The sequence below is a fragment of the Schizophyllum commune genome, assembly GCF_000143185.2.
Source record: "Schizophyllum commune H4-8 unplaced genomic scaffold SCHCOscaffold_3, whole genome shotgun sequence".
Lineage (NCBI taxonomy): Eukaryota > Fungi > Basidiomycota > Agaricomycetes > Agaricales > Schizophyllaceae > Schizophyllum > Schizophyllum commune.
In genome coordinates, this window is record NW_026089540.1 from 1,583,959 (window position 1) to 1,610,296 (window position 26,338).

Below are 26,338 nucleotides of genomic sequence, written 5' to 3' on the forward strand. Positions count from 1 at the left end.
CTCCAACATTTCCCCAAGTAAATTCCACGGCACGGCATGCCACAACTTGCAGGCCTCCGAGCCCAATAATGACCCCAGGATTGCTCCAATGCCTCCACGTCAACATCGCAGCGCAGCATTGGCATCAGCCACGGGGCTGTGCACACGGCAACCCGCCCTCGGATATCCCAAAGCAATCCAACCTTGAATGGCTCGCGCTCTAGACCTGGCAACTCACTTCATTGAAGTCTATCTTGAGACGGACGGGCGCTCGTTTTGCGTTGAACTCGTGGCGAAGACATAACAGAGATAGACGAAGCCCAAATCGAACTCAGTTTAGAGTAGGTATCGGTACGTACCGCAAGACCAGCTATCGTAGATCGTCATCGCTGTCGGAGAGCAGACCTTCGTCGTGCGAAAACACTCCAGCTTTCCACAGAACATCCAAGGAGCCCGCAGTCTCCCCTCCGAGTCGCCAGCGTCCTTGCTCCCGATCCGACTCGTCATCCTTCTCGTGGAAGGGCGCGTCGTCGGATAGATCCTCGAGTACATCGTCCGTCAGATGAAGCATATCGCCCGCCAGATCCGCCTTCCAGCCCAGCTCCTGTCCGCCGGCCTTCAATCCAGCACTCGAGGCGCCCAGGCGCGGCTGACCCGCTTCGGCAACCACTGTCAACACCTCGAGGTCATTGTCGGACCAGATATCGTCCTGTGGCGATATGGGGGAGGATTGCACCGAGTGCATGGAGCCTCTCTTGGTATCCGCGCATAGGGCGTCCGTCTCTGGGTCCATGGTGTCCTTGCCTAGGTGCACGGTGTCCCTCTCCGGGCACCGCACGCGCCCCTCCGAGCACAAGACGCGCCGCTCCGGCAACAAGGCGCCTTCGTCGAAGCCTGGAAGGGCTGCGCACGAACCTTGCCGAGCGTCATCTATACGCGAAGTTGCCACGTTCAAGGCTAGCCCAGGGCCGCTGAGAGGAGGGGTGAGACTGTTGAGCGGCGAAGTGGGAGCGCTAAAGTGATGGGTGAGAGCGCTGATAGGAAAGTCGACACCGCCGGCAGAGAGAGCACGACCGCTGACAGGGAGGGCATCACTGCTGACGGAAAGGCTATCACAGTTGACAGGTAAGGTGACCTCGTCAAGGGCGCAAGGGGCTCCGGCGCTATCGGAGGGCGCATTGTCTGCGGAAGACGCGCCATAGGACAGGGCGCAGTTGACTTCGTCGTCCATGGCACAATCAGATTCGTCGAGTTCCAGCGTAACTTCGTTGTGGGAGAGGTCGCCTTCATGGGGGTCCGGAGGAGTACTTCGAATGATCGAGGAGGCTTCATGCGACGCATAAGTTGGGGAGGCGTCGCGCGGATCGGAGGGACCTTGACCATCGCCTCGACTGGGAGGCATATCTAGTGGCGCGCTAAAGACGCATCCGCTCTCGTGAACATATGGTCGGTCTTGCGCATTGAAGTCGCCGTCATCGTCAAAGTCCAGCGTATCGCCCAAGTCTGACGCAGGCGGCGAAGAAGAGCGACAGGGACCTGATTCGCAGGTACCGAGCAAAGGGCCAGGAGTAGCACGATGGTATGGGGAAGTACCCGCCTCTTCGTACGAGGTCGTGCGCCCTTCCGCCGGATCAACGTCCATGTCGGAAAGCAGAACGTCGGACTCGCCTTCGGAAAGCAACGAGGCCTCGCAGACACGGTCAGCTGACGGAACGCGAGAGGCTGGAGCGGTCGAGGGTGAAGCAGGGCGAGTCGAGGGCGCAGGCGGGTCAATCGAAGATGCAGAAGGGCGAGGCGAGGGACAAGAAGACCGAGTCGTAAAAGGCGAGCACTGGTCCACGGGCGAAGCAGGAGGATTTGAGACAGAGGAAGTACAGTTTGAGGAAGAAGAAGAGAAAGTACGGTTCGAGGGCGTGTCAAGTCGGTCCGAGGGAGGCACAGGTTGAGTGAGAAGCGCTTCAGAGCGATCCAATGACGAGGCTTCAGACGAGGAAGAGTGACCCGATGACAAAGACGAGGAATCCAGGGCTTCGATAGGCGAAGGGGGCTCCGGCGATTTGATCGACGCGGGTTCTGGTGAATAGGTCGCCGTGGGTTCTGGTGGATAGATAACCGAGGGGAAGGGCTCGTGGTTGACGAAAATAGAATCGTGGTCGACGAGACCCGGATGAACGGGAGCAGGAGCAACTGGCGTCGCAGAAATGGCAGAAGCAAGCGTAGACGAGTTCGTATCGAAGTCCCAGTCGTCGTTCTCAGAGTCGGAGTCATCGGCAGTCAGAGTCTCTTGCGATACTGGAGGTATTTCTTCATCTTCATCTTCGCCGAGGAGGTCGTGGTCGAAGTCGTAGACGGTAACGGGCCGAGCGGCAGGAATAATGAGTACACGGGCAGCGCGCGGCGTGAGCGTAGCAGCGAGGCTTTGCGTCAAAATAAAGTCATCAGACGACAGCATATCATCGTCAGAATGCTGGCTTGGTAGCCACGACCTCGAAAGGACAGGCTCGTGAGATCTCGCGTCCTCGTCCGTGTCAATGTCGATAGCGTCGTACCGCTCGCCCAGCAAGCCCTGTGCAACACGGCTGACCGGATAGTCGTCTGCGACATCGACCAAGCTTGTATATGCGTCGTCAACATTGTCAGAATTGTCGGCGTGGCACTCGTGCTCGACTAGAAGAGAGTCGTCGGACTCGTATACAGACATATCCGAGTGCGAGTTCGAGCCAGCGTCGAAATCATCTAGCGCCTGGTGGAAAACACGAGGGTCAGGGCTGGCCTCCCACTCATCGCCGTCGTCAAAGGCGTCGCCGTAGTCGTCGAAGGTGTCGCCGTCGTCGAAGGCATCGCCGTAGTTGTCTGTAAGCATCGCCTTCTCGCCCACAATATCCTCATCCTCCAAGAGCATCTTCTCGTGTTGCTGGAGCGACGATACTACTGTCCTTCCTAGCGCCGACGGTGACGCCGCCTCCAATCCCACCCACAGCGCATCGTCATCCATGGGGGTGAGGGGCGGACCGGTGGTGGACGACTCGTCGCCGGACCCGAGGCCCGGCGTGTCCAGCAGATCCTGCACGGCATTCGAAGACCGACAAGGCGTGAGGTGCGCTTTGGGCGAAGGCCAGCCGAAAGCTTCGGGCGAAGGCGAGCAGCAATTTGTGGGCGAAGGCAACCGGGTAAGCTCCTCGTCTTCCGCATCCGAATCACGGCTGGGCCGGGCTTGGTGGGAGCCCTGCAACAAGGGGTGAGTTCAGAAAGATATGACACGCGGGGCAGCGAACACAGAACACGCGGGCGAAGAGGACGAGGTTGGTAGAATGGATGCATGTGCGGTCCCACTAGTTCGAGGAAGTATGATGAGTCTTGTGTTATTGTACTAACTTTGAATCTAGGTTTCTTCACGGTCGCACGGTACAGCCGCTGCATGGCGAATTGCAGGTCAGCGAGGTGCGATGCATCCTCCTCATTATCAACCTCGTCGATATCATCCTCGATAGTATCGTCCTCGTCGGTATCGTCATCAGCAGCAGCCTGCGGTGGGTCGTACGCGGGCCCCATATATTCCTGCAACGCCGAGGCAGACGATTGCGTGGCAGCCTTCCGCTGGCGGTGGAGTTTCTGCGTGGCGGGGTCAGTATAAGGTAAGATCTGCGAGGGCGGATGCACGCGAGAGCTGGATTGTGTGCGAGAACTGGATTGTATGCGAGAACTGGATTGTATGCGAGAACTGGATTGTATGCGAAAGCTGGATTGTATGCCAAAACTGGATTATATGCGATAGCTAGGCGGATGTATGCGAGGTCTGGGCGCGCGCATACCTTGAAGAGACGGCCGCAGGCATCCCGGAAGGCGTTATTAGATGACCGGGAGATGATCGAGGTGATAGAGTCGTAGATTTTTGCGGCGAGCCGGTGCTCGATGTCCATTTGCTGGAGAGGGGGTCAGCTGCTGGGGAGAGCGGAGCCGCGAGCCCGCGAAAGAATGGCGCACTTTGTGCCATGTACCGAAGATAAGGGGGTAGCGTCTGGGGTACTTGGTGAGATATATGCGGTAAATTGACAAGGGTAAGGGGCTGACCTGATGAGGTGGTATGTGGCAAAGCGGTGGATCGCGTCTGATAACAGGCTGCGATGAGCGAGAGATAGGCGGGCGGCGAAGGCGCTGGAGTCGGATGTAGAGTCGCTACTGGTCGTCCATCTAAAGTGTATGCTGATTTGAGTCAGAGTGAGATGTTGATTGGGTTGACAAGCGTCTGAGCAGCGTTCGATGTCGAGGCGTACTGCAGATATCAGTACGATGCGAAGAGAGCGCAGAGCTCGACGCACTTCGGGGAAGGCCATCTGAGCCGTCGCAGCATACATCCCCAACTTGTGCCAATCCGAGCTGAGCAGCATGCTACAAGTCCATTAGTATGCATATGTATGGCTGTTGAAGCTGCTTGCAGTGCCGATAAACTCATGAAAGCACTTAACGAGCTCTGAGTTGCACAGATCTGAGGAGCTTATCTTTTGTCGACCCACGCTGCCGTAGAGGACGAGGGAAACGGTGGAAGACGCAAGGACGTCAACGCCGTCAGGAAGCTTGCATTTCACATCGTGGACAGTTTCCGTCGCATCCCCTGCTGTAAGATAATGTCTCGCAACGAGGGCGACGCCGTTGTGGTCGGACGATGCGACGACGCGCGTCGAGCAGGCGATGGTGGGCATCAGGAGCAAGACGCGTCGCGTCGCGAGAGCGCGTGACTCCTGGTGACTTTGCGTTACCGGTGTCACAAAGCCGTGTAGTCACGCCCACAGCATCGCAGCGGTCGACTGATTTCAGATTTTGAGGCTGGGCTAGCATTGCTTGCTCCCAGCGGCCACCATCGCCAACGCCAGCGCCCCCGCGGCACCCACGCTATCTGCCCATCGGCCATGGTACGTCCGCCGACGTCCCCAGCGTCCCCAGCTGACCCATCTCCACGCACAGGCGGAGAACATCGACCAGAAGATCCAGGAGGTGTACAAGCACATCCAGAAGGAGCGCAAGATCCTCGAGGCGTCCCAGCTCCTGCGCCGCGCTACTCAGAACCAGGATGTCCTCAGCCGCAACGAGGCTAAGATCAGGGAGACCGAGCGTTCCCTCTCGTACTTCGAGGAGACCCTGCGCGAGCTTCAGGCGCGCAAGAACGAGCTCGCAAATGGCAGGGATCGCTCGCGATCAGACGGGACGCCTGCACCTCAGGTACGTGGTCGCGCGTCGTTATCGAGCAGCTCTTTGATACTGCTCCAGGTGCCGCCCAAAGACCCGCGCGGGCGGGGATCGTCGGACATGGCGACGGGCCCCGGCGACGGCGCTCCCCGCACCAACTACACCCAGCTGGACCTCATCAAAGCGGACACACCACTCACGCCCGCCAAGATCTCCCGTATGCTGCACCAGCTAGAGTTCAAACTGCAGGTCGAGATGCAGTACAAGAAGGGCATCGACAAAATGGCCAAGCTCTATCAGGCCGACGGCGATAAGAAATCTCGACTAGATGCGGAGAACAAGAAGGTGGAGAACGAGCGCAAGATACAGCTGCTTCAGGCTGCGTTGAAACGCTACAAGAACTTGCATGTCATAGACGACACTGGGGAGGATGATCAAGGTGCGTGGCGCCGCAAAACGCACTACTATCGACTTGCTAATGAGCCGAATAGGTCCGGACGGCGAGCGGAAGGACAACCTGCGACAAAAGCCCTTGTCGGGAACCCTGTACATTTCCCTTAAGGGCGCTCGCGAACTCGACCATGCTCCCATCGTGCGCTCGAGATCTGCCTCCAAGCAGATTTCGGAAACTATCGTCTCCATGAAAGTGGAGGGAACACAACTGGCCCGCTCTCACCCTTCACGTACCGATCGCTGGAACGAGGACTTCGAGATCACTGTTGACAAGGCCAATGAAGTCGAAGTTGTGGTTTACGATCAGCAGGTCGGGCAGCCCATGGTGCCCATCGGTTTGCTATGGATCCGCATCAGCGATTTGGTAGAAGCCGTTCGACGACAGAAGGTGCTCATGGAGAGCGGCCAGGGCGGCTGGGTCACCGCCAACGCCATGGGCGACGCATCCGCAGCTCCCGGAATGTCTCAAACCGACGCACCACTATTTTCTGCGCAGGGCGGCCAGCCGGGCGCCCCCATGGGTTTTGGTGCGCCAAGCGCTGACGGAATCGAGGCGTGGTTTGCCGTGGAGCCCGCAGGCGCCATCGCCCTTCGCTTGAACTTCGGTGAGTATCTGTATGCTTTCCAGGTCACGAATTACCGACCGGCGCCACAGTCAAGGAAAATGTTCGCAAGCGGCCTTTGGACGCTCCTCTCGGTGGTCTCGGTCGTCAGGGCGCCGTGCGCAAGCGCAAGGGCGAGGTGCACGAGATGAACGGTCACAAGTTCGTCCAGCGGCAATTCTACCAGCTCATGCTGTGCGCGTTCTGCAACGACTTCTTGTTCAATGCTGCTGGATATCAGTGCGAGGATTGTCGCTACACGTGCCACAAGAAGTGCTACGAGAACGTCGTCACGAAATGTATCTCCAAGTCGAACACTGGAGTACGTCGGTTCACATGCAATATGCGTTCTGCTGCTAAGTTGCCCTACAGGACGACGAGGAGAAAATCAACCACCGTATTCCCCACCGCTTCGAACCTCTCACCAACATCGGCGCCAACTGGTGCTGCCACTGCGGTTACATGCTCCCCCTTGGCCGCAAGAACGCGCGCAAGTGCTCCGAGTGCGACATCACCTGCCACGCCAACTGCATGCACCTCGTCCCCGACTTCTGCGGGATGTCGATGGAGACGGCGAACCGGCTGCTGCGCGACATGCGGCTCATTAACCAGCAGAAGGGCGCGGCGCGCACGCGGACGCATGCACCGGTGTCGAGCCAGGACGAGAAGCTGAGCACGTCGATGGATAGGATGCGGCTGAGCCCGACGCAGCCGACGGACCCGTACCGGCAGCAGCAGCAGCCTGATGCGCGATATAGCGGTGGGGCGGCGCCTGGGCAGTACCAGCAGCAGCCCGCTGGTCGGCCACCTCCAGGTCGCGTACCTCCGCCGTCATACGAGCCGACGCAGGGTCGCCCATCGTCACAATACGAGCAGCCAGCCGGTGACCAGTACCAGGCTTACCCTGTGCGTGAATCTTGCCATCTTTGCTACTTCTCACTCATCCCTCTATCAGGGCCAGCGCACCCCTACCTCGACATCTCCTGTGCAGGCCAAGACACCCCTGCCCGCCCAGCAGCAACGCCCATTTGTGCCTCCAGGCCCGCCACCACCACTGACACAACCTGTCTCGCCGCCGCAGACGCCGATGGGCGGTCGTCCACTTCCACCAACGGGTCAGCCGCAGCAGCCCGTCCGCCAGGCGACGCGGAAGCGCAAAGTCGGCCTCGACGACTTCAACTTCCTCGCCGTTCTCGGGAAGGGTAACTTCGGCAAGGTCATGCTGGCGGAGGAGAAGAAGACGAACGGGCTGTACGCTATCAAGGTGTTGAAGAAGGAGTTCATCATCGACAATGATGAAGTAGAGAGGTTCGTGAATGTTTTCTTTTTGCAGAGTTCGAACTAAAACGCGACTTCAGCACGCGGTCCGAGAAGCGTGTGTTCTTGGCTGCGGCGCGCGAGCGGCATCCGTTCTTGCTTGGGCTGCACTCGTGTTTCCAGACGGAGACGCGCGTGTACTTCGTCATGGAGTACGTGAGCGGCGGCGATCTCATGTTGCACATCCAGCGGAAGCAGTTCTCGCTACGGCAAGCCAAGTTCTACGCGTCCGAGGTCTTACTTGCGCTCGAGTACTTCCATGCAAACGGGATCATCTACCGGTAAGTCTCACTCGTACGGCAGCCTTTAGATGCAATGCTGATTCATTGCGCAGTGACTTGAAGCTCGACAATATCTTGCTGACGTTGGACGGACATGTCAAGGTGGCTGACTACGGTCTGTGCAAAGAGGAGATGTGGTACGGGCAGACAACGAGCACATTCTGCGGTACTCCCGAGTTCATGGCGCCGGAGGTGCGTCCAAGTTTTCTTGTGCAATTGGAAGTCCTCTTATTCTTGGTTCAGATCCTTCTCGAGCAGCGTTACGGCCGCGCCGTGGATTGGTGGGCCTTTGGTGTTCTCACGTACGAGATGTTGCTTGGCCAGTCTCCCTTCCGCGGTGACGACGAGGATGAAATCTTCGACGCTATCCTGGAGGACGAGCCGCTTTACCCGATCACCATGCCCCGCGACGCCGTCGCGATTCTGCAGAAGCTGCTCGAGCGCAACCCCGAGCGGCGACTGGGCGCGGGCAAGGAGGACGCGGAGGAGATCAAGCGGCAGCCGTTCTTCAAGGACGTAAATTTCGACGACGTGCTGAACAAGCGGATACCGCCGCCGTACTTCCCGACGATTGTGAGCACCAGTCGAGGGGGAGATGGATGATGATAGCTGACTTGCGTCAACAGAAAGGTAGTGCAGACACGAGCAACTTCGACGAGGAGTTCACGAAGGAGCAGCCGACGCTTACGCCTGTGCACGGCCAGTTGTCGGCGCGGGACCAGCAGGAGTTCGAGGGCTTCAGTTGGGTGAGTCCTTTATTGAGCTCTATGATGGGCCTATTGCTGACCGGATCCGCTAGGTCGCAACATGGGCGGACATCTGATGAGCGGGTTGAGGATATCTGGATGCAAGACTGCGAGTGGGCCGACAGCGACGAGCAGGGCGACGCCCTTTCAACGAGCCGGCAGGAAGGGTCGCCGCTCGCCTTACGTATTGACGAACCGAATGACTTTGTACATGTCTTTTGTACTATAACTGTAACGCGCGTGTTACCTCAAGCATCGCTTGCTGTCCCGCTCTCTAGAGAAATGCGCGTGAGCTCTCTTGTATGTGTCACCGTGCGAGGTACAAACATCCTAGCTGTGGGAAGTATGCCGCCTGCGCGGCATCGAACTTTGCTTTGGGCTATCAATGGTCCCGTATATTTTTTCATTTATGCTCCCTTTGGGTAGAAGCCTGACGGGCATGAGACCATCCCATGAGAGAAAGCTACAGGACCGCCCGCTGGCACACAATGTGCTTCCGCGGTGCAAAGTTCGCGCTATTGGGTTCGATGGTTCAATTCGCGCTCGATAAACAGTCAAAGCGTGCTTGAATTGCATAGACGGCTCTATCAGAGCTCGTATGTGGCTTTCAACCCCTTCGGTACGCCGCCTTATCCTTTTCTACCATGCGGGGATATCGTGAGAACCAACCGACAGGTCCAGCACGTGATGCGGACGGAAAGTGCCGATGAATCCGTTCTCAACCTCGATAAGTGTTTAGCACTCGGGTATGAGGGACTTAAGACTCGAGATGGAGGACAGGGATTCCTATGCTTTCATTGCGACGTGCATTGTTCTGCTGTTCTGACTGCGTTACTATGATAATGCACTGCTTCTAGAGTTGACAAGTGAATACAGTTGAGTCCAATCCTTCCCCAGTGCAGCTCCAGATATATCTACAGAGACATGAGGCTGGGCTGACGGTACCATAGATCGATGATGAGGGGAAAATATAAATGGTAAGGGGCGAAGGTGTCGTGGTATCCACAAAATGCGCGCAAGGTCAAGCTCCTCATCCTCGTCGTCGGAAAAGTCCATCTGATCCATGCCGACCAGGTCAACGATCCAGTCAAAGCACACGTCGGTTCCGGATTGAAGCCAGCCTGAAGTGCGTTTGAAGTCGAGCTGCGAAGCGATCTCGTAGTGAGGCTCCGCCTGCAAGGTGTCGACGTCGCCTGCGGGCGCACTCCAGATTCGGATCGTATGATCTGCGGAGCCCGACACGATTGTCCTTCCGTCTGGAGAGAGCGCCACAGAGGTGATTAAGCCATCGTGCCCTCTCAGTGGTTCCGTTATAGGTTCCCTCGTCTCTGCGTCCCAAATGATAATGGTGCGATCACTGGAGCCGGACACGATTCGTTTGCCATCGCAGGAGAATGCAACAGAGTTAACCTCCCCGAAGACGAGATCCCCAGCTCCAAAGACGCCGTGGTCGTGCTCTGTGAGCGCGTCGCCCACTTGCGTCCTCGACGCGACGTCCCAAACTCGCAGTGTTTGATCATGCGAGCCGGAAACGATTTGCTTGCCGTCTGGAGAGAAAGCGATGGACGTGACGGACGCTTCGTGCTCGGCGAGCGACTCTCCTAGCTGTTTCCTACTTGCTACGTCCCATATACAGATTGTGTGATCCTGCGAACCGGAAGCAACAAGCTTGCCGTCCGGTGAGAAACCGATGCAAGCAACGCCGCCGCCATGTCCCTTGAGCTCGTCAACGGTTTCGCCCGTCGTTGCATCCCAGAGACGAAAGGTGCTATCCTGCGAGCCGGACGCGATCAACGTGCCGTCGGGTGAGTAAGCCACAGCAAGTATATGGCCGCGGTGGCCATCAAAGACTTGCGAGGACTGCGCCCCCGTCTCGACGTTCCACAGCCGGATTGAGCCGTCGCTGGACCCGGACAACAGGCGTTTGTTATCCGGAGAGAAGGCGACGCAGTTCACCTGGGCTGTATGCCCTTCTAGTGACTGGCCGATTTGATGGTACGTCGCCACATCCCATAGACGTACAGTGCAGTCGATTGAGCCGGATGCTATGCATTTTCCGTCAGGAGAGAAGGCGACGCAGTTGACCCAGTCCGTGTGCCCTGCAGCTCCGTCAGCTGACAATGGCGATAGTGTCGCCTCGCCATTCGCACGGGATAAGGGCTTTGGCCTGTCGTCGCCGCGATGCTCTATTATCGGTGCGTCCCATATACGGATGGTGCGATCCTCCGAGCCAGACACGATGGACTTCGCATTTGGCGAGAGCGCTACGGACATGACAGAAGCGTCATGGCCTTGCAAAGTCGCACCAATCTGCTGGCCGGTCCCCGCGTCCCAGACCCGGACAGCGAAGTCATACGACCCAGACACGAGATGTCTGCCATCCGAAGAGTATGCGACCGTCCAAACATGATCGTCATGCCCTCTCAAAGGCTGGCCGACCTGCTGGCCGGATGCGACATCCCACACGCGAACGGTGCGATCTGCGGATCCGGACGCGATGTATTTCCCATCGGGCGAGAACACGACGACGTTGACGTTGTCGCTGTGGCCATTGAAGGTGTGAACAGATTTTGGCACGGCGACTACCTCCCAGAGTCGAATAGTTCGATCCCAGGACGCTGATAGTATGTGCTTTCCGTCTGGAGAGAACGCAGCGGACGTGACGTTGTTTGTATGGCCTCTGAGCGCCTCACCGACTGCACGTCCGGTCAGCGCGTCCCATACGCGGACCGTGCGATCGTGCGAGCCAGTGACGATATGCCGACCGTCTGAAGACAACGCAACGCATTCGATCCAGTCGTCGTGTGTCGTGACTGTCGCGCCGATTTGTTGACCGGTGTTTAGGTCCCAGACCTTAATCGTGTGGTCCTTCGCACAGGACACGACCTGTGACCCATCGTGTGCGAGACACACAAGGGTTACATCGTCATGCTTGACCACGAAGGTGTCGCCAATCTGGCGCCCGGTGTCCGCGTCCCAGACGCGCACGGTATCGTCCCTCAAGCGAGACAGAATGCGGCTGCCATCCGGCGAGAACATAACTTGGTACGCGCCCTTGCCGGCGTTGATTAGCGAGCGCTCCGCCGCAGGCCAGTCGTCCTCTATCGCTTGTTCAGATACGCGTATGAGGCGACTGAACATCGGGCTATACAGCCGGCGGACTTGCGAATTTCGAGGCGCGAAGACCAGTCCGCTGATATAGACTTGCGGCGCGGAGGCGATGATGCCTTCCCTGAAGCGGATGAAGAACTTGAGGTAGTCTGCCACAAGCTCTTCGTAGTCTGACACACCGTAGGACTGCACGCAAGTTAGAATCACACTGCGCAGAGCACACGAGGACCCACTCACCCTGCTCCAGGCTAGATAGCTCTGCAATTCAGATATCGCCCCTTCATCTGCTTGCAAAAGGCTGCACGCCTCCAGCCAAAACAGGTAGCCGCGACGCAGAAAACGTTCCACAGCAGGATAGATGCGTGGAGAGATGTTTTCTAGCCAGGGCAGGTGAGCGAGGCCCATCGCGACGCAGAATCAAACGCGTACCTGCAGGGGCACTCGAGCTGAGCTCCAGATGACTTCCCGTCGCACGGCAAGCATACTGCAGGGACAAGCTCATGTTTTGTTCGATCCGCTTGGGAAGATCGGCGATGTCCTCGTTTAGTGAGAACGAAGTAGGCAGCTGGCAAATATTGAAGCGCAGCTCGCCGTTCAGAATGCAGAGACATGCGTCCGCCAGGTCCGCATGCGACTCGGCTCGCAGCTCAATAGCGAAAGGACCACTCGCACTGCCATCCAGGAGGAAATCTCGAAAAGACGTATGCAGCGGACGGACAGGCTGGTCGTGCTCCTCGACCGTGCCCATCAGCAGCGACCCCAACCCGCTCAAGATGTCCTCCACCGCCACCCCCGGCAGCAGCACCCCAGCAAACCCAGCAAATACCGCGCGCCGCTGCGGACTCTGCACCAGCAGAATCCACGTCAGGATGCGCCTGTATACCTCCATCCCCTCCTCATCCTCCGCATCGAAGTGCATCTCGAGAATCGCGCGGTACGTCGTGTACAGCGCCTGCCCCGGCGCGCGCATCACCCGGGCGACGAGGTCTCCGCGCGGCGCGGCGCGCTTGGGACTTTTTACTTTGGTCAGCTCGCGGCACAGGAGCGCGGCGCACTCGAAGAGCGTCTGCGCGGCCTTCGCGACGTCGTCGGCCATGTGCGCGACGGGCGTGCCGGCGAGCTTGGCGCGCACGAAGAGGCGGATGTCACTTTCGGTCCCGCGCGCGTCGTCGATGGAGGAGAGGGTGATGGGGAGGCTCTGCGACGAGGCGAGGTAGGTGCGGATATCGTCGTCCGGACGGCCGGTGATGAGGAAGCGGATGTTGTACGGGAGGCGGTCTGTCGAAATGCATTGGCGGAGGCACTCGAGGAGCGTGCGACGCTCTTCAGCCAGCCTTGTACTCCGCGCCTCGTCGATCGCATCCGAGTCCGGGCACTCGTCGAGCGCGTCGATGACGAAGACGACGGGGACCAGTACCGTATCCTCCGCACCCAGCAAGTCCATGATCAAGTGCCCCATCTGATCCTTTATATCGCGCGTGCCCAGGTCGTCTGCGTCCATCTTGCACAGTCTGTCATGGTAAGCCTTGTTCCTCCTCGCTAGCTGCGACCCAAGGGTCGGGAAGAGCTGGTGCGCCTCGCGATCGCGCGTGGTCCGATCGAAAGCAAAGAAGGGGCTGAGGGCGCCTGAGGTGCGCAGTCGCAGGGCGACAGCGTGCGCGACGGCTGACTTGCCCTTGCCTGCGGCGCCGTATAGGAAGTAAGCGCGCTTGCCATCGGGGTTGAACGCCCAATCTTCAATCTCGCGAAGCAGCTCGACGCGTGTACCTGGAGCGCAGCTTTTGGTCGAACCGGGCTGTACGTCCTTCGCGGCGGGCAGGGAGCTCAATATTCTCTCATCCACTGTGGATGCAAGTTCAATGAAGGCGAAGGTGAAGGATGCACAGAAGGACCTCACCGAGCTCTTTCGCTAGCTTCTCCGTTCTGAACACAGCCAGCTGCGTATCCAGATACCCCTTCGTCTCCACCTCGAATATGAAAGTCTTCAAGCTCTTCGAAAGGGCATCCACGCGCTCGCTGGTCTCCGTCGATAGTCTCTTCACTGTAGTTCACACCTTGTCAGCCAATGCCCAGCTATAACAGATCACTGCCCATCTATCGAGCTTAGCGAAAGACACTCACCCACCCCCACCCCGCTCAACGACCTGATAAACGACAAACAACAATAAATCTCCATAATCAGCGCATCCCTCGTCTCCCGCTGCTTCTCCCTCTGCTCCTCGAACTGGGGATCATCGCGGTCAATGGTGACTTGGATTGCCGCGCTCATGTCGTCAATGAGAGCGAGGATGGCGTCGTTGCGCTTGAGGCGGTCGCTGAAGGCCTGGGGTGGGGATTAGCACTACTTGAACCGTCATGGCTCACACGGCGTGCGTAACATGATCAGTTCGTAGTACTCACCTCGAATCCGAGATTGAGCAAGGAGATGACCATCTTTGCGCGGGGGTCCATCTGTATAGCTTTCGCTCAGCGACAGGATCATGGTTCTCAGATGCGGGGAAAGTATCGCACCTCCGACAACACGTCGCCAATCGCTAACAACGCCCTCACATGCCGCTCCATCTTCACCCACTTCTCTGGGAACGCCAGAGGTGCAGCGAGCTCCTTCGTATCAACCTGTCCGATTCGCTCGACTTTGATCTCGAGCGCGAGGCGAGGCGACTTGCTCAGGAGGGATTTGTCGACGATGTCGAGGGTCACTGTGGGGGTGAAAGGTCGATCGCGTGCACGAGAAGTGGATGTCGCATACACAGAAAGTCGAGTAGCGCATGCGCAGGGAGAAGCGAAGGAATCATAGTTGAAGGTGAAGACGTACCATGAGCAAGTTGCCTCTCTGTCGCTAGCGCCGTCATATCGCATTCTTTCGAGGCAAGGAGGTCATCTTTGCCCTTATTTCCTTCGGCATAGAGGGCAATCTTGAGCTTCGACGTTCCTCGGGCAGAGCTGATCCGAGTTGTACGTTCGGTAAAAGAAGGGTTTGAAGGTAGTGAGCCCGGCAACATTTCCCCGAGATGAGTCTGACTCACAAGTTTATCGAGACTTCCTTCTCGCCGAGGTCGCAGCGTTTGCTCTCGTCATTCACTGTTGCAGGCTTCTTACCCTCGCCATCGTCGAGGATGAATGTGGCGTATATTGTCCTATTGTTGGCCTTCTTATCCTTTGACTTGCCGAAGTCGAGGTGTAAAGCCCGCGCAAGCTTGCTAGCCTTCTTCGCAGGTATCTGCGGAAGGGTGCTCTCGCTGGATAGATCTGTGGAATGGCGGTGAATTCGATGGTTGTTGAGCCAGAGTGCATAGGGTACGAGTGAGTTAGAAAAACAAACAAACCCACGCACATCGCAAGGTATATAGCGCCGGGCGGTCAGCGCCAGCGCTAGCTTTCCCGTTTGCCTGCGCTGGGCTAGCAGCCTTCGACGCTGCTCCCTTCGTGGCTGGCCCCATGATGAGCGTCAAAAGCAGGCCGCCTCTGTGAGCGCTCCCAGTAGCCTATTTTGCACCCCTGTTGCAGCAACAGCTGATGCATGTTGTTCATTTCGCCCTGTTGCGCCCTGGCCATGGGTTGTTTCCCGCGGCAGCCGTACCGGGCGCGCGCCCTGGCTGCGCTGATCATGCGTTATTGATATCGATGCATTGGTGTATCAGCCAAGTATCAGCTCTGCACAAGGTTTCACACAGAGAGTAGATATTGTGTATAGAGAAAGGCAACCATCCAGATGGAAGTTCAGGAAAAGGGATGGACGCGGGCGGGGAGGAAAGCACGTGGAAACGAAGTCAGCAAGTTCGAGCAAATATGCGCAAGCAAACGCAAATATGGATCAGCAAAGCCTGCGCCACCGTAAAGCCCCAAGATCTATGCTACTTAGGTACAGATAGACTGCCTGACCATGGAGCAGGTCATACAGCTGTGCGCATTACTACAGCCTGACCTTGATCGATCGGGCACTAGCCTTCAATGTCAACGCACGGCCCCGCCCGCCAGATCGCGTCTGCACGACCGAAGGCCGACGCGCAACGCCCATCGGTTTGAGCAGTACCGCCAGTCGCTCCGTAGCGTAGGGAAGGGAGACGGCGGGCCTCTCGTCGGTGAGATCAAATCTATCGCGGCTAGTGACTGTTGACTGGCAATCGTGTCGTATGCGGGGCTTGACAGAAGGCGAGCACACTCGTTGCTAGGCATGGCAATATCTCATAAGATTCACTGAAAGTCAAGGATGATATGCGCGCACCTCATTCACATTCCGGCAATCTCACTCCTCTTCCTCCCTCTTCTTCTCTTTCGCCGCAGGCGTGGTGACAGCAACGTGATGCCCACCTGTACCCGGAATGCCCGCCACAGGTGCATCTTCGCTTGTCGCGGTCACATCGCCGGCATTAGGCCCTCGCATCATCTCATGGAAAGCACCCCATAGGGCAGCGACGGTGTCGTATTCCTTCGTCATGCCGAGGGCTTCTTCCAGATGTCGATTGAGACCGTTGGTGGAGGAGAGAAGAGACTCGAGGGACTGCCGAAGAGATAGAGCAGCGTGAGCGTAAGAGTAAGGGAAGCAGTTGGGAGATTGAGGTCGATTCGGCCCAGTGCAGTGCAACTCACGATGGCGATCTCCCGCGACAGACGCTCACGCTCCCTGGTAAAGAAGGACTGGTCATCGTCAGGACGCGAGACAGACATGGCGCAGATGACAGTATTTGTCTGATAAAGGTCGTGGGCAACGGCGGCGGCGCGCGACACGCGTCGTCACACGGTGACAAGACGCGCCGCGATCGCGATCTCGTCATTACCTCCACCATCATGGACGCGTTACGCGACGAGCTCAAGGAAAAGTTCGGCGACGACCTCGCCAACAATGACGCGCTCCTTGAAGAATGTGAGTGACGATGATTAACGACTGGTCTCCCTCGCTGACCATCACTTACGCTCCCTCCAGCCGTGCAGCTCTGCACCCACCACGGCCTCGACGCCGACAGCTTCCTCTGGAAATGGGAGGCCATGAAGTGGGAGATGGGCAAGGACATCCGCGGGAAGCCGCCCGCCTTCGACGCCGACAAGCTCAACGCCATCCGCGCGGGCCTGCATCGCAAGCTCGCGGACGAGGAGCGCCAGCGAGCGAAGACGCGTGCACCTGCAGTGGCAACGAGGGGAGCGGCGCGAGCGCTACCGGGCATGCGGGCGATGGGTATGGGGTCCAGCGGCTCGCGTCCTTTGCCCCCGTTTGCTCAGCGAGGGAGGGCGGCGCCGGTGAAGGCAGAGCCTATGGATGTTGATGTGCCTGTGGCTGGCCCAAGTACGGGTGGGTCGACGATTGTGGGCACGAGTAGCTCGGCGAGGGCTGCGCATCTCCACTTTGTGGGCCCGGACATGAGCGAGGAGGCGAAGAAGGCGAGGGCTTGTGAGTGGTCAATCGTCTGGACATGAATGCGTCTTGCTGACTGGTTTTCTTCACGCTCCTTTATCCACCATAAGACCGCTACATGTACTCCACAATCCATGACCGCTCCATCGCCCTCGACGACCGCATTGAAGATTTCGTGAACCTTGTCCAAACCCATTACGGGACAGAACCGCCCGAGGACCCAGCATCGAAGTCATCAGTACGTTCATGTCTCTGCCCCCTTCATGTGTAGATCATAGTTGAACGTCGATACATGTGTTTAGGACCTCACTCTTGTCGTCGGTCGCGTCACCTCGGACACTGACGGGGCCAAACTTGCCGACAGTACCCTCCGCATCGAGACTGCGAGGTATCTCGGCGCTGTGGGCGGGGCACCATTGAGGCTTGCGGAGGGGTTCAGGGTGGTGGGAAGGGCGTGTGGGGTGGCACAATCCGCGGTCGACAGTACTTCAGCCCTTTCGCCAAGCGCGCAGGCCGGTGATGGCAATGCAGAAACGAACGGAGCGAGTCAGGAGTTAGGTAAGTGCCTATGGCAATATGTGAGCGTGGCCTCAACTAACTGGCGAATGGCCTGCAGAATCCAGCACACCCTCGCAAAAGAAGAGCAAGAGAACGCCCGCACCTATCGTCACCATCCCTGGTGCGCCGTTAGCTCTATTTCCGGGCGCAATCGTGGCGCTGAGAGGAAGGAATGGCGCGGGAACGTTCGTAGCGGAGGAGGCGCTGGTGGTGAGTAGGCACATTCTCGACATCTTCTCCTGCATGTCGTGGTCCATGCTTTCGCATTTCGTAGTACGTTCGACTGACGCGTCGTCTACAGCTTCCCCCGCTCCCTCCACCACCCGGCTACTTCCCTTCTATCCCTTCCGGCCTCTCATCCTCAACGCCTTCAATGACCCCCTCATCTTCGACACCTTACCCGGCACCCTCAACCTCCTCCGCCCCCTTCACTATGGCTGTCTTTGCCGGCCCCTATACATCAGATAGCGACCTCAATTTCGCGCCGTGGCAGAGCGCGCTCGCCGCGCTGCGGGAGGAGGCGGTGGATGTGGTGGTTTTGGTGAGTGATGCCATTCTGCTGCTGTTTACTTTGCTTCTTCGCCCCCCTCCACCGGCTGTGTGCTTAAATTGAAGCCTACTGCTGCCCGCTTGCCCCCCTATATCGAAAAACGAGGAACACCTATGCTAACTCACCCTTCCCAGCTCGGCCCCTTCCTCGACTCCGCGCACCCGCTCATCAAGACGGGCGACGCCGACGAGCCGCTGCACCGTATGTTTCTCCGGCGCTTCCTCATGCCACTCAGGCGGTGGCTGAATGGGGTGGGGCCGGTTGGTGGGGCGACGGGAGGAGGCGGGGGTGGGGGTGCTAGCGAATCAGCTGGCGGTGAAGGTGCGTTCCTGCGTGCTACGTGATGAGTATTGTAGCTGACGCATGTATACTAGACGCCGGCGAAGGCGAGAGCAAGCCCTTAGGCAGCAAGGGCGGCCGCCTCGCACTGCTCATTCCGAGCGTGCGCGACGCGCTGAGCAACCACTTGACGTTCCCGCAGGCGGAGCTTGCTGGGTTTGAGGCCTTTGATGAGGTGAGTGGGGTGATCTTAGTTTCAAGTCGGCTGGCAGAACTATGTATACCACTGGCGAGTATGCTTTACGCAACCCCCTCCCCCCCTTCCGAAATCCGCGGTCGCAAGTGACATTTCGCTGACACCCATACCAGCGCATCCGCTTCCTGCCCAATCCCGCCCGCTTTGCCATCAATGGCGTCTCTTTCGCGGCGACGTCGGCGGAGACGGTGTTCCACTTGCAGGTGAGCAGGGTTCCCACCGCGACAAGCTCGAAGTTCATAGTTGATGCTCTCCTTAGGCAGAACGCCTCCTCAAGCGCGGCGCAGGACCTCCAGAGTCGGGCGATCCTGTGGCAAATCTGTATCGGGTGATGCTAGAGCAGAGAAGGTAGGTTTCGCTCTCACATACTCGTTGATAACTCTTGTGACTAATCGCAATTGCCCTTAGCTTCTATCCCCTCTTCCCTGGACTGCACCCTGGAGACGTACATCTCGACGTCGCGCATCTGAGTGGGCTGACGATTGGGACGACGGACTCGCCGGAGAAAACGAAGCCCAATGGTGCAGGCAAGTCCGAGAGCGAGAGCGTCAAGGTTCAATCAGGCGACGGGGAACCTCGCCCTTGGGAGCAAACTGCGCCGGACGTGCTCATCGTGCCGACGAGGTTGAAGGAGATGGCGAAGGTGAGTACACATCTGGCTGTTGAGGGACAACGGTGTGTGCTTGTGAACAAAATCGCTGACGCTTCTTCCTCAGCGTGTCAGCACGATGTACCCAGAACTCTCCGCGGCTGCTCCCACGAGCTCATACACGACACTGGCGGTAAACCCGTCATATGTTGCCAAGGGGCGACATGCGGTCTTGCAGGTGAACCCAGGGGCGACGGGTGAGGGGAGGGTACAGGGAGAGGTGAAGACACATTGAGGATTGTAATTATGAGTAGAGTAGAGTTGGAAGAATCAGTCAAGCGACCAGCACATTGTTCTTGTGTCTGCAGTCTATCCCGAGCATACCAGTGTTCTTGGTCAAGCCTGCTCGCCTACTTGCGACTTTTGTGGCAAGCGCCGTCATCGTCGCTGACAGCGATCAAGCCACCTTCCCACGTCATTACTCTGCCTCCTCCCGTCATCGTCGCAGCGTGCTCCCTCAACGGACCTCTTTCCATCCTCGTGCCCCTTTTGTAACGACCTGCAATGTCCAAATATGCACCCCATCGCTCCTCAAACGCCCGCCCCCGCGCCACTCCGAGCACCGTTTGCCAAAAATGCCTCGGCACGGGCCACTTTATCTTCGACTGCAAGGGCTCGCGGCCATACGTTAGCAGACCATCGCGGACACAGCAACTGGAGCAAGCAAAAGCGCTAGCAAAGAAGGGCGGGCCCTCCGCGCTGAAAGCGCTGGGCGCGACACCAAGCGTCGAGGTGCCCGAGGAGTTCAAGCGGAAGGAGGGAACGGCGAATAAGATTCTGGAGCAGAGGGAGAAGGAGAGGAAGGAGCGGGAGAGGAAGGAGGCGAAGGAGAAGGGGAAGGACAAGGAGAAAGGGAGGGATAGGAAGAGGGCGAGAAGGTGCGTACTGAAGTTGATCTGTGAGGTCGGCGTGCTGATCAGCCTTGCAGGGACAGTAGCGCATCGAGCGCGTCGGACTCGGGGTCAGATTCGGATAGCGACTCGTCGAGTTCGGCGTCGTCGAGGTCGTCGGACTCGGACTCGGGCAGCGGGTCGGACTCGGGGTCGAGCGCATCGTCGTCTTCACGCGGGCGCTCGAGGGATCGCAAGCGTCGCAGATAGATGCTGTTGTTCGCCATCTCCTCGCTGACCTTTGTGTTCCCCGCCGAGTGCGCTATCACGCACCGGCGCTTGCATCTTCTCTCCCCATTGCACACGCGACGGGAGTTGGCATACGCCAGCTTCCGAATAGCGTCGCCAGATTGGACGCTGGAACGCGTACCTCTCGCCTATATGAGTAGTAACTCGTTCCGCATGTGCCTTGTATAACCACTATCTGACGCGGACGAATCGACTGTGAAGGAGAGATTGTGGCTCGCTACCTTCATCCACCTCGAATTGCCCGGCGCATGTCGATATTTTGGTGTGCATATCTGCTACAGGCAGAGACCCGAACGCAGGCGGTACGCAAGTACAGTCGTCTCTCTCCCGCTGCTATTGTTTTGCATACAGTGGACAGTGGGTGCACAAAACGCAGGCTTGGACCTTTGACGCCTTTGCACTCCTCCTTAGTATTCTCCTTCAGGCCACAATAACTGACCCTCCAGGTCAAGATGGTACTGACTATGCATTTGCACACAGCCATTGACTTCCGGTATTCTATTGCTTGTCTTTCGGCGCTCCATTGACTGACGCCCGCGTTCAACAGATCAGTCTTCACGCCTTTCACCCAATGTACGATGGATCTCACTCCTCGCTATTGTTCCCTTTGGAGTAGCAATGTGGGTGCCCCGCATGTGTGGGCGCAAATATGCATCCTCCTGAGCCATTGGTGCTTATTCTGAGGCTTAAGGTGCTTATTCCACAGCATGTCATCTCGCGAAGATCTGGATGCAGTGCAGAGCGCACAGACCATCCGGCGATTCTAAAGCGAAGGTACGTGCGTGGGAGGAGTTTGTACATGTGTGGGCGCTGAAGAATCGGAGGGAATGGTTTATAAGGCTGGTATTGGCACCCTTTCCTCTCATCAACACATCCCTCTCCTCACTCTTGAGCCATAGGTCTCAGGACGCGCCACGAATCGACAAAGCATATAGCTTGTCGACGTATTCACAACCTATCCACAACGACGAGCGCTTTTTCCCTACAACACAGTATATCGTCAACAATCTCAACCTCTTTCATCATGTCCAATCACAGCGACAAGTCTTACACCGAGCAGCCAATTAGCGAGCGTGCTCTTACCGGTCGTCGCATCAGCTATGCTCGTACTCAACCTGGCGAGCCTGAACCGTCCGCGGCCAACGCCGTCATGCGTCGCCCGCTGCGAGTACCTCACGACACTCAGCAACCCCATCCCCTCACATCCTCATCCCGATCGGGGCCTAATCCCTCGCCTTCCTCAGCACCTCAAGGCCTCCCTCAAATGCCAGCGCACTCCCATGCGCTGTGGCCGAACTTCGGTGCCCTTGACTCGCTTCCGGCGTCCTCTTCCCACGCCACTGGACTTTGCCACTCCGCAGGTCTTTCTCTGCCTGTTGCACAGTATCCTTTACCATCCCTGTCCATGTTCGCCCATGTAGTCCTTCCAATTTCTCAAACGCCGCAGCCGTCACTGCAGCACGTCCCACCACGGCACCGAAGCAGCGCCTCGAGCGCGAGCTCAGTCGAGGTCCACGCGTATCTCACCGACATCTCCAGTAGCGAGGAGCACAATACAGATAGCGCAGAACGAACTCTGGCTGGAAGACCTGATAGAGCTATCGTCAGGGCTGTCAGTAATGACCGCGCCGACATCAGTGAAGGCATGGGCAGCCGCGGTGGCGATGAACTAGAGTATGCTGAGGACGATGATGGGATGTTGGTGCACGAGGACGACGCCGTGCATGTGGGCGACGAAGATGACGGCTCCCCCTTCAGCGGCTTCAGCGAAAACGTCGATCAGCTTGACGACGACCAGTACGAGCCTCGCTCCACGGTGACCGACTTCGGGTCGACACTCTTCTTCCGCGACTTGGACGACCGGGAACGTTTCGCCTACATGGAAGATGATCGCTTCCAACACGATGTCGTTCTTTCCCCTCGTTCGTCGCCCGAACAGGTAGAGGCGGCTGCTCTGCGAAGTGCCGGGGCCGGCCCTTCTAACATTACACAGGAAGCACGCTCCTCGTACGCTAGGACAAGATCACCGCCTACCTCGTCCATCACAAACTATCGCCGACACGCAGCTACGCCAGATAATGGTGACAGCAGCGCCGCAGATGAGATTCCTGTCCATCGTTCTCCTCAAGAGGGTCCTCAACTCGAACAAGCGTCTTGGACGCCCACAAGTGCCACAATATCGAGCTCGGGGACCACCGCACAGCAAGAGCCATTGGCCCCGCCCACTATAATACGTCCTTCCATCCCCAACTTGCTCAACGCAGAGGATAGGGAGGTCCCGAGACCTTGGGGACCCAGCGCAATCACAGGTGAGTCGTTGACCAGGTGCTACATTTGTGGCGTGCCATATTCTCACGACTGCAAAAGTTGACCAACATGCAGATCCATACGCGACCGCGCCTCGCGAAGCTGAGAGGCTTGTTGACACAAGCCCGACGTATCCTACCGCCACCGATGCAAGAGGCCAAGGTGCGCAGACCCCAGCTGCAACCGTCTCATACTCAATCGACAATTCCTCTCCGATCCTGCTAGGTCCTGGTTCCCAGCTTTCGTTGAGACTGTCGATCCATTCACCTACTCCCCGGACAGAACCAGCTGTGCCATCGGAGGATTTCACTGGCGCGGCTGAGCATGGCGCGCCCGATCGTTCTTCGCCCTGGCCGTCAGACGCAGACCTTAGGGTAGCCGGCCCTTTTCTCGAGTTTATTGCATCTGCAAGGGCGACGGGTGTGTGGTCATCTCCTGGAACAGGCAATGGGCGTCTATATCCCGACACGGGCAACGTCCTATCTCCTGGTGCCACTTCCGAGTCGGCAACGCTGACCGGCGGAACAATCAACATCGATCTACCCAAGGTTGTCCCCTTCGCCACAGCGCCAGCTTCCGTGCTACATGATTCGACGCAATTTGGGCAGCAGGGCCAGAGCCCTCGTCCACTTTTGGCTCATCCACCTTCGCCTCATCCGCCTTCGCCTCGTTCACGTTTACCTTCGCCACTTCCGTCGTCGTCGTCAGCCCCGGAACAAGAAACGCCCACTTCCCAGCCGTCACCCCCGTCAGACTATGTCGGTTGGGTCGATCTTTGGCGCGCAAAGGTGGACGTTGTGCAGCAGGCTGTAATTGGCGAATTTGAGGTTGATGAGACCGGACAAAGTAACTCCTCCCCTGCCGAGCATGCAGCAACCCTGCCTTCTACCACTGGCACAGCGGTAGCTCCACTCAATGAAGGGTCAGGCGAAAAGGGAAAGAAGAAAGGTGTTGATAAGAAGAAGAAGACCCCGCCCAGTAAGGTGTGTCAGATCACTCGTGTCCTCCCCCTTGATTCCAGATCCATCGACACTGACACTGACCGCAGGCTCGGCAAGCCTTTGTGAACTCCATCAAGTTGGGCGGCCCATGGCTATTGAACGCGGTGCGAACGGCCTGCAGACTGACTGGCGAGCTTTTCCCCGAAGAGGCCATGGTACCAGATGACGATCTCCATGCGGAACTTCAAGAGCGCTCGGATGCGAGCCCGGAAATCGTACAAGATGGAATTACGACCAGTCGCGGTCTCGAGGGAGAAGCGCGCGACCAGAGCGTAGACGATTTTTCACACGCTGCGGACGAAGAGGGGCTTGAATTTGAACATCAGGGGGATGGAGAACAGGGCGATGAGTCGCGCTGTCCGATTCCCTTTTTACTATATGTGGTCCCGCGCTCGGAAGACGAGACCGTGGAGGAGGCCCTTCAGATAGGCCAGGGCGAGATCCACGAACAAGTGAGTGCACGACCTTTAACCGGAATGCCTTTATCCTCACGTAGCCTGCACGACTGATGCTCTCCTTCAGGTTCAAAGACTTTTCTTCGATTCCTGGAATCTCGCAATCGCCACGGATCGGAATAATCCACCCGTTGTTGACCCTCAGGGCCAAGCAGGACCCTCCACATCCGCACAACCACCGGCACGGGGACCTATGGATCCCGTGTACCCCGCTCAGACCAGGGTCGTCCTCTTCGTGGCCTGCGAGAACGCGTACACCTTCACGGTCGCTGAGCTCGGCGACGACGAGTCGCCGCTCCGCGCACCCGACGGGAGCGAGGGGAACAACAAGAAGAAGGGTGCGAAGAAGGGCGGCAAAAAGGGCGGCAAGAAGGGCAACAAAAAGGACGGTCAGCAAGATCAAGACCCGCTTGAGATGCTGCCCAGACGCCGGTTCAACTCTCCCGGCGACGTCCCTGTCAACTACGGGGACTGGAATGTTCCGACTCGTAGCACCGTCGAAGCGAGGGCGATGGAGGCCGAAGGCATACCGGAAGAGCTTCACGCAGAACCGACGAACAACAGCGGGCCGGCGCAGGTCGACGCGACGGCAGGCGAACGTGGAATTGTCCGAGGTCGGCAGGATGAAAATCTCGGCGGCTGCAGTGCAGGTGCCGGCCAAGGGAGTGAACCCCGTGACGAGCGCCAGTCGAGCCAGGAGGGGCGGAGGCAGGACAGCGAGGACGAGGAGGAAAAGAAGAAAAAGAAGAATGCCAAACCGCGCCCACCACTCCGGTCCCGGCGCGAGATCCTCGAGGAACACCAGGAATGGTTACCCATCCGGTACGACGATCGCACGCTGGGTCAGGACCTGCGTGTCATTCTGGCGGAAGTGCACCTCATCATCAGTGAGTAAGATCCAACCATAGTCCCAATCTATCCATTTTCCAGAGTCGTCTCCCTCCCTCTCTCTCTCTCTCTGTTGTCCATCCAATCTTCTTGAAGGCGTGCTGACACATTCTTATAGGACTGTCCTACTCACCTCTGGATCCGGTGTTCGGCGCGCAGCTGCTCATCCGCAATCTCAACTCCACCGCAGCTGAGATGGCGACCGCAGCTGAGATGGTGCAGAACGCAGGCAATGGCGCTCAAGGCAGAGTCACGCGCTCGAAAAGCCGGAAGCGTCAGCGCGCTGAGGGTGAGGACGAGGGCGGGAATAACGCCGAACCCTCCAAGCCGACGAAGAAGCGCAAGACTGCGTCGGCCACATCTTCGCAACAACCGCCGAGAACGTCCTCGACACAACCCCCCGCCCCTCGCGGCAGCAAGCGTCGCCGGGACGAAGCGACCGAGGACGCTGCACCTGCACCCAAGCGCACGCGGAGGGACGAAGAGGTTGCTGGTGATGCTGACCAGCGGCCTTCTGCCCGCGCCTCTGCCGCGACCGGAAGTCGGCCTCCGAGGCTGATACTGCCAGGACCGTCGGTCGACACGTACGCGAGCTTGAATGAGTCACTTCGGGCCGCCCACGCGTTGCCAGTGGATGCATCTGTGTCCCAACCCGGGGCCTCTATATTCAGGCAGCCTCCAAGGTATCCCATATATCATCCACCACCAGAGCAACCTATTGCAGGACCGTCGCGTCTTCCTATGGCAGGCCCGTCGCGCCCCTTCCGCAAGCGCCGTCGGGGAGACGAGACCGACGACGACGAAGACGACGACGACTATGTCGAGGAAGGCGGCCCTGTAACCTGGGAGAGCGGGCGTCGCGCGAAGAAGCCCAAGAAGCAGTAGAATGAAGTGTGTAATTTGTGTTGCTGTACGGATATGCGTTGCTATACGGACAGATGATATTGCTTTTGGATAGGACTCGCGGACTGCTGATTCTCGTTTTCTGTTTCTTGTTTTACGGCTTCATCTTCCTTCCATACCTTATTTCTGTGTAATCGGACTACCTGACTTGGACTAACGGCTACTTGTACTAGTTATACCCATATACTACATATACCCTAGTAATTCCATCTCCATTCCCCGCATGCTCTCACCTTAATGTTGTGTTGTGGGTCCCGTTCGGCGATAACGCTTTCCTCTCTTGGTAGGTTCTTCGTGTTTGTCGGCGATCCGTCCCGATCAGCCGTACAT

The 26,338-nt window shown here is 58.0% G+C and overlaps 10 protein-coding genes across 10 annotated transcripts; 4 read left to right on the forward strand and 6 right to left on the reverse strand.

Annotated features, from left to right (window-relative positions):
• Positions 1–59: 59 nt before the first annotated feature.
• On the reverse strand, positions 60–1,979 carry SCHCODRAFT_02614949 (uncharacterized protein). Its single transcript, XM_050344687.1, has one exon. It carries the CDS (start codon positions 1,619–1,621, stop codon positions 350–352), a length of 1,272 nt encoding a protein of 423 aa, XP_050201642.1. The 5' UTR covers positions 1,622–1,979; the 3' UTR covers positions 60–349.
• A 1,984-nt stretch (positions 1,980–3,963) lies between these two features.
• Positions 3,964–4,660, reverse strand: SCHCODRAFT_02532425 (uncharacterized protein; the record flags this gene model as incomplete). Its single annotated transcript, XM_050343552.1, has 4 exons — positions 3,964–3,997; positions 4,051–4,252; positions 4,299–4,368; positions 4,416–4,660. Coding segments are annotated over 4 exons (551 nt in total), but the record flags the coding sequence as incomplete, so codon positions are not given.
• A 96-nt stretch (positions 4,661–4,756) lies between these two features.
• On the forward strand, positions 4,757–8,903 carry SCHCODRAFT_02614950 (uncharacterized protein). The gene is made up of 12 exons (XM_050344688.1): positions 4,757–4,889; positions 4,942–5,196; positions 5,245–5,602; positions 5,655–6,221; positions 6,272–6,540; positions 6,591–7,124; positions 7,174–7,526; positions 7,577–7,816; positions 7,870–8,008; positions 8,060–8,389; positions 8,443–8,562; positions 8,616–8,903. Exons 1-12 carry the CDS (start codon positions 4,887–4,889, stop codon positions 8,637–8,639), a joined length of 3,192 nt encoding a protein of 1,063 aa, XP_050201644.1. The 5' UTR covers positions 4,757–4,886; the 3' UTR covers positions 8,640–8,903.
• A 493-nt stretch (positions 8,904–9,396) lies between these two features.
• SCHCODRAFT_02492393 (WD40 repeat-like protein) lies at positions 9,397–12,421 on the reverse strand (the record flags this gene model as incomplete). The annotated part of the gene is made up of 3 exons (XM_050342966.1): positions 9,397–11,859; positions 11,911–12,050; positions 12,103–12,421. 3 exons carry the CDS (start codon positions 12,419–12,421, stop codon positions 9,397–9,399), a joined length of 2,922 nt encoding a protein of 973 aa, XP_050201645.1.
• A 459-nt stretch (positions 12,422–12,880) lies between these two features.
• On the reverse strand, positions 12,881–13,993 carry SCHCODRAFT_02463122 (uncharacterized protein; the record flags this gene model as incomplete). The annotated part of the gene is made up of 3 exons (XM_050342632.1): positions 12,881–13,515; positions 13,571–13,714; positions 13,795–13,993. Coding segments are annotated over 3 exons (978 nt in total), but the record flags the coding sequence as incomplete, so codon positions are not given.
• An 18-nt stretch (positions 13,994–14,011) lies between these two features.
• Positions 14,012–15,334, reverse strand: SCHCODRAFT_02192238 (uncharacterized protein). The gene is made up of 5 exons (XM_050342026.1): positions 15,008–15,334; positions 14,700–14,922; positions 14,489–14,616; positions 14,185–14,372; positions 14,012–14,124 (listed from the first exon to the last, which is right to left on the reverse strand). Exons 1-5 carry the CDS (start codon positions 15,111–15,113, stop codon positions 14,056–14,058), a joined length of 714 nt encoding a protein of 237 aa, XP_050201647.1. The 5' UTR covers positions 15,114–15,334; the 3' UTR covers positions 14,012–14,055.
• A 585-nt stretch (positions 15,335–15,919) lies between these two features.
• On the reverse strand, positions 15,920–16,341 carry SCHCODRAFT_02493342 (uncharacterized protein; the record flags this gene model as incomplete). Its single annotated transcript, XM_003034338.2, has 2 exons — positions 15,920–16,174; positions 16,264–16,341. The coding sequence occupies 2 exons, from the start codon at positions 16,339–16,341 to the stop codon at positions 15,920–15,922; spliced, it is 333 nt and encodes a 110-aa protein (XP_003034384.1).
• Positions 16,269–19,637, forward strand: SCHCODRAFT_02569047 (uncharacterized protein). Its single transcript, XM_003033757.2, has 12 exons — positions 16,269–16,537; positions 16,598–17,059; positions 17,134–17,261; positions 17,326–17,581; positions 17,640–17,791; positions 17,883–18,122; positions 18,266–18,452; positions 18,506–18,645; positions 18,780–18,869; positions 18,926–19,014; positions 19,075–19,309; positions 19,383–19,637. Exons 1-12 carry the CDS (start codon positions 16,462–16,464, stop codon positions 19,548–19,550), a joined length of 2,223 nt encoding a protein of 740 aa, XP_003033803.2. The 5' UTR covers positions 16,269–16,461; the 3' UTR covers positions 19,551–19,637.
• An 89-nt stretch (positions 19,638–19,726) lies between these two features.
• Positions 19,727–20,749, forward strand: SCHCODRAFT_02614963 (uncharacterized protein). The gene is made up of 2 exons (XM_050344689.1): positions 19,727–20,193; positions 20,244–20,749. The coding sequence occupies exons 1-2, from the start codon at positions 19,820–19,822 to the stop codon at positions 20,413–20,415; spliced, it is 546 nt and encodes a 181-aa protein (XP_050201648.1). The 5' UTR covers positions 19,727–19,819; the 3' UTR covers positions 20,416–20,749.
• Positions 20,750–21,317: 568 nt separating this feature from the next.
• SCHCODRAFT_02685446 (uncharacterized protein) lies at positions 21,318–26,236 on the forward strand. The gene is made up of 6 exons (XM_050346780.1): positions 21,318–22,393; positions 22,448–22,763; positions 22,822–23,744; positions 23,810–24,214; positions 24,285–25,104; positions 25,224–26,236. The coding sequence occupies exons 1-6, from the start codon at positions 21,479–21,481 to the stop codon at positions 25,988–25,990; spliced, it is 4,146 nt and encodes a 1,381-aa protein (XP_050201649.1). The 5' UTR covers positions 21,318–21,478; the 3' UTR covers positions 25,991–26,236.
• Positions 26,237–26,338: the final 102 nt, after the last annotated feature.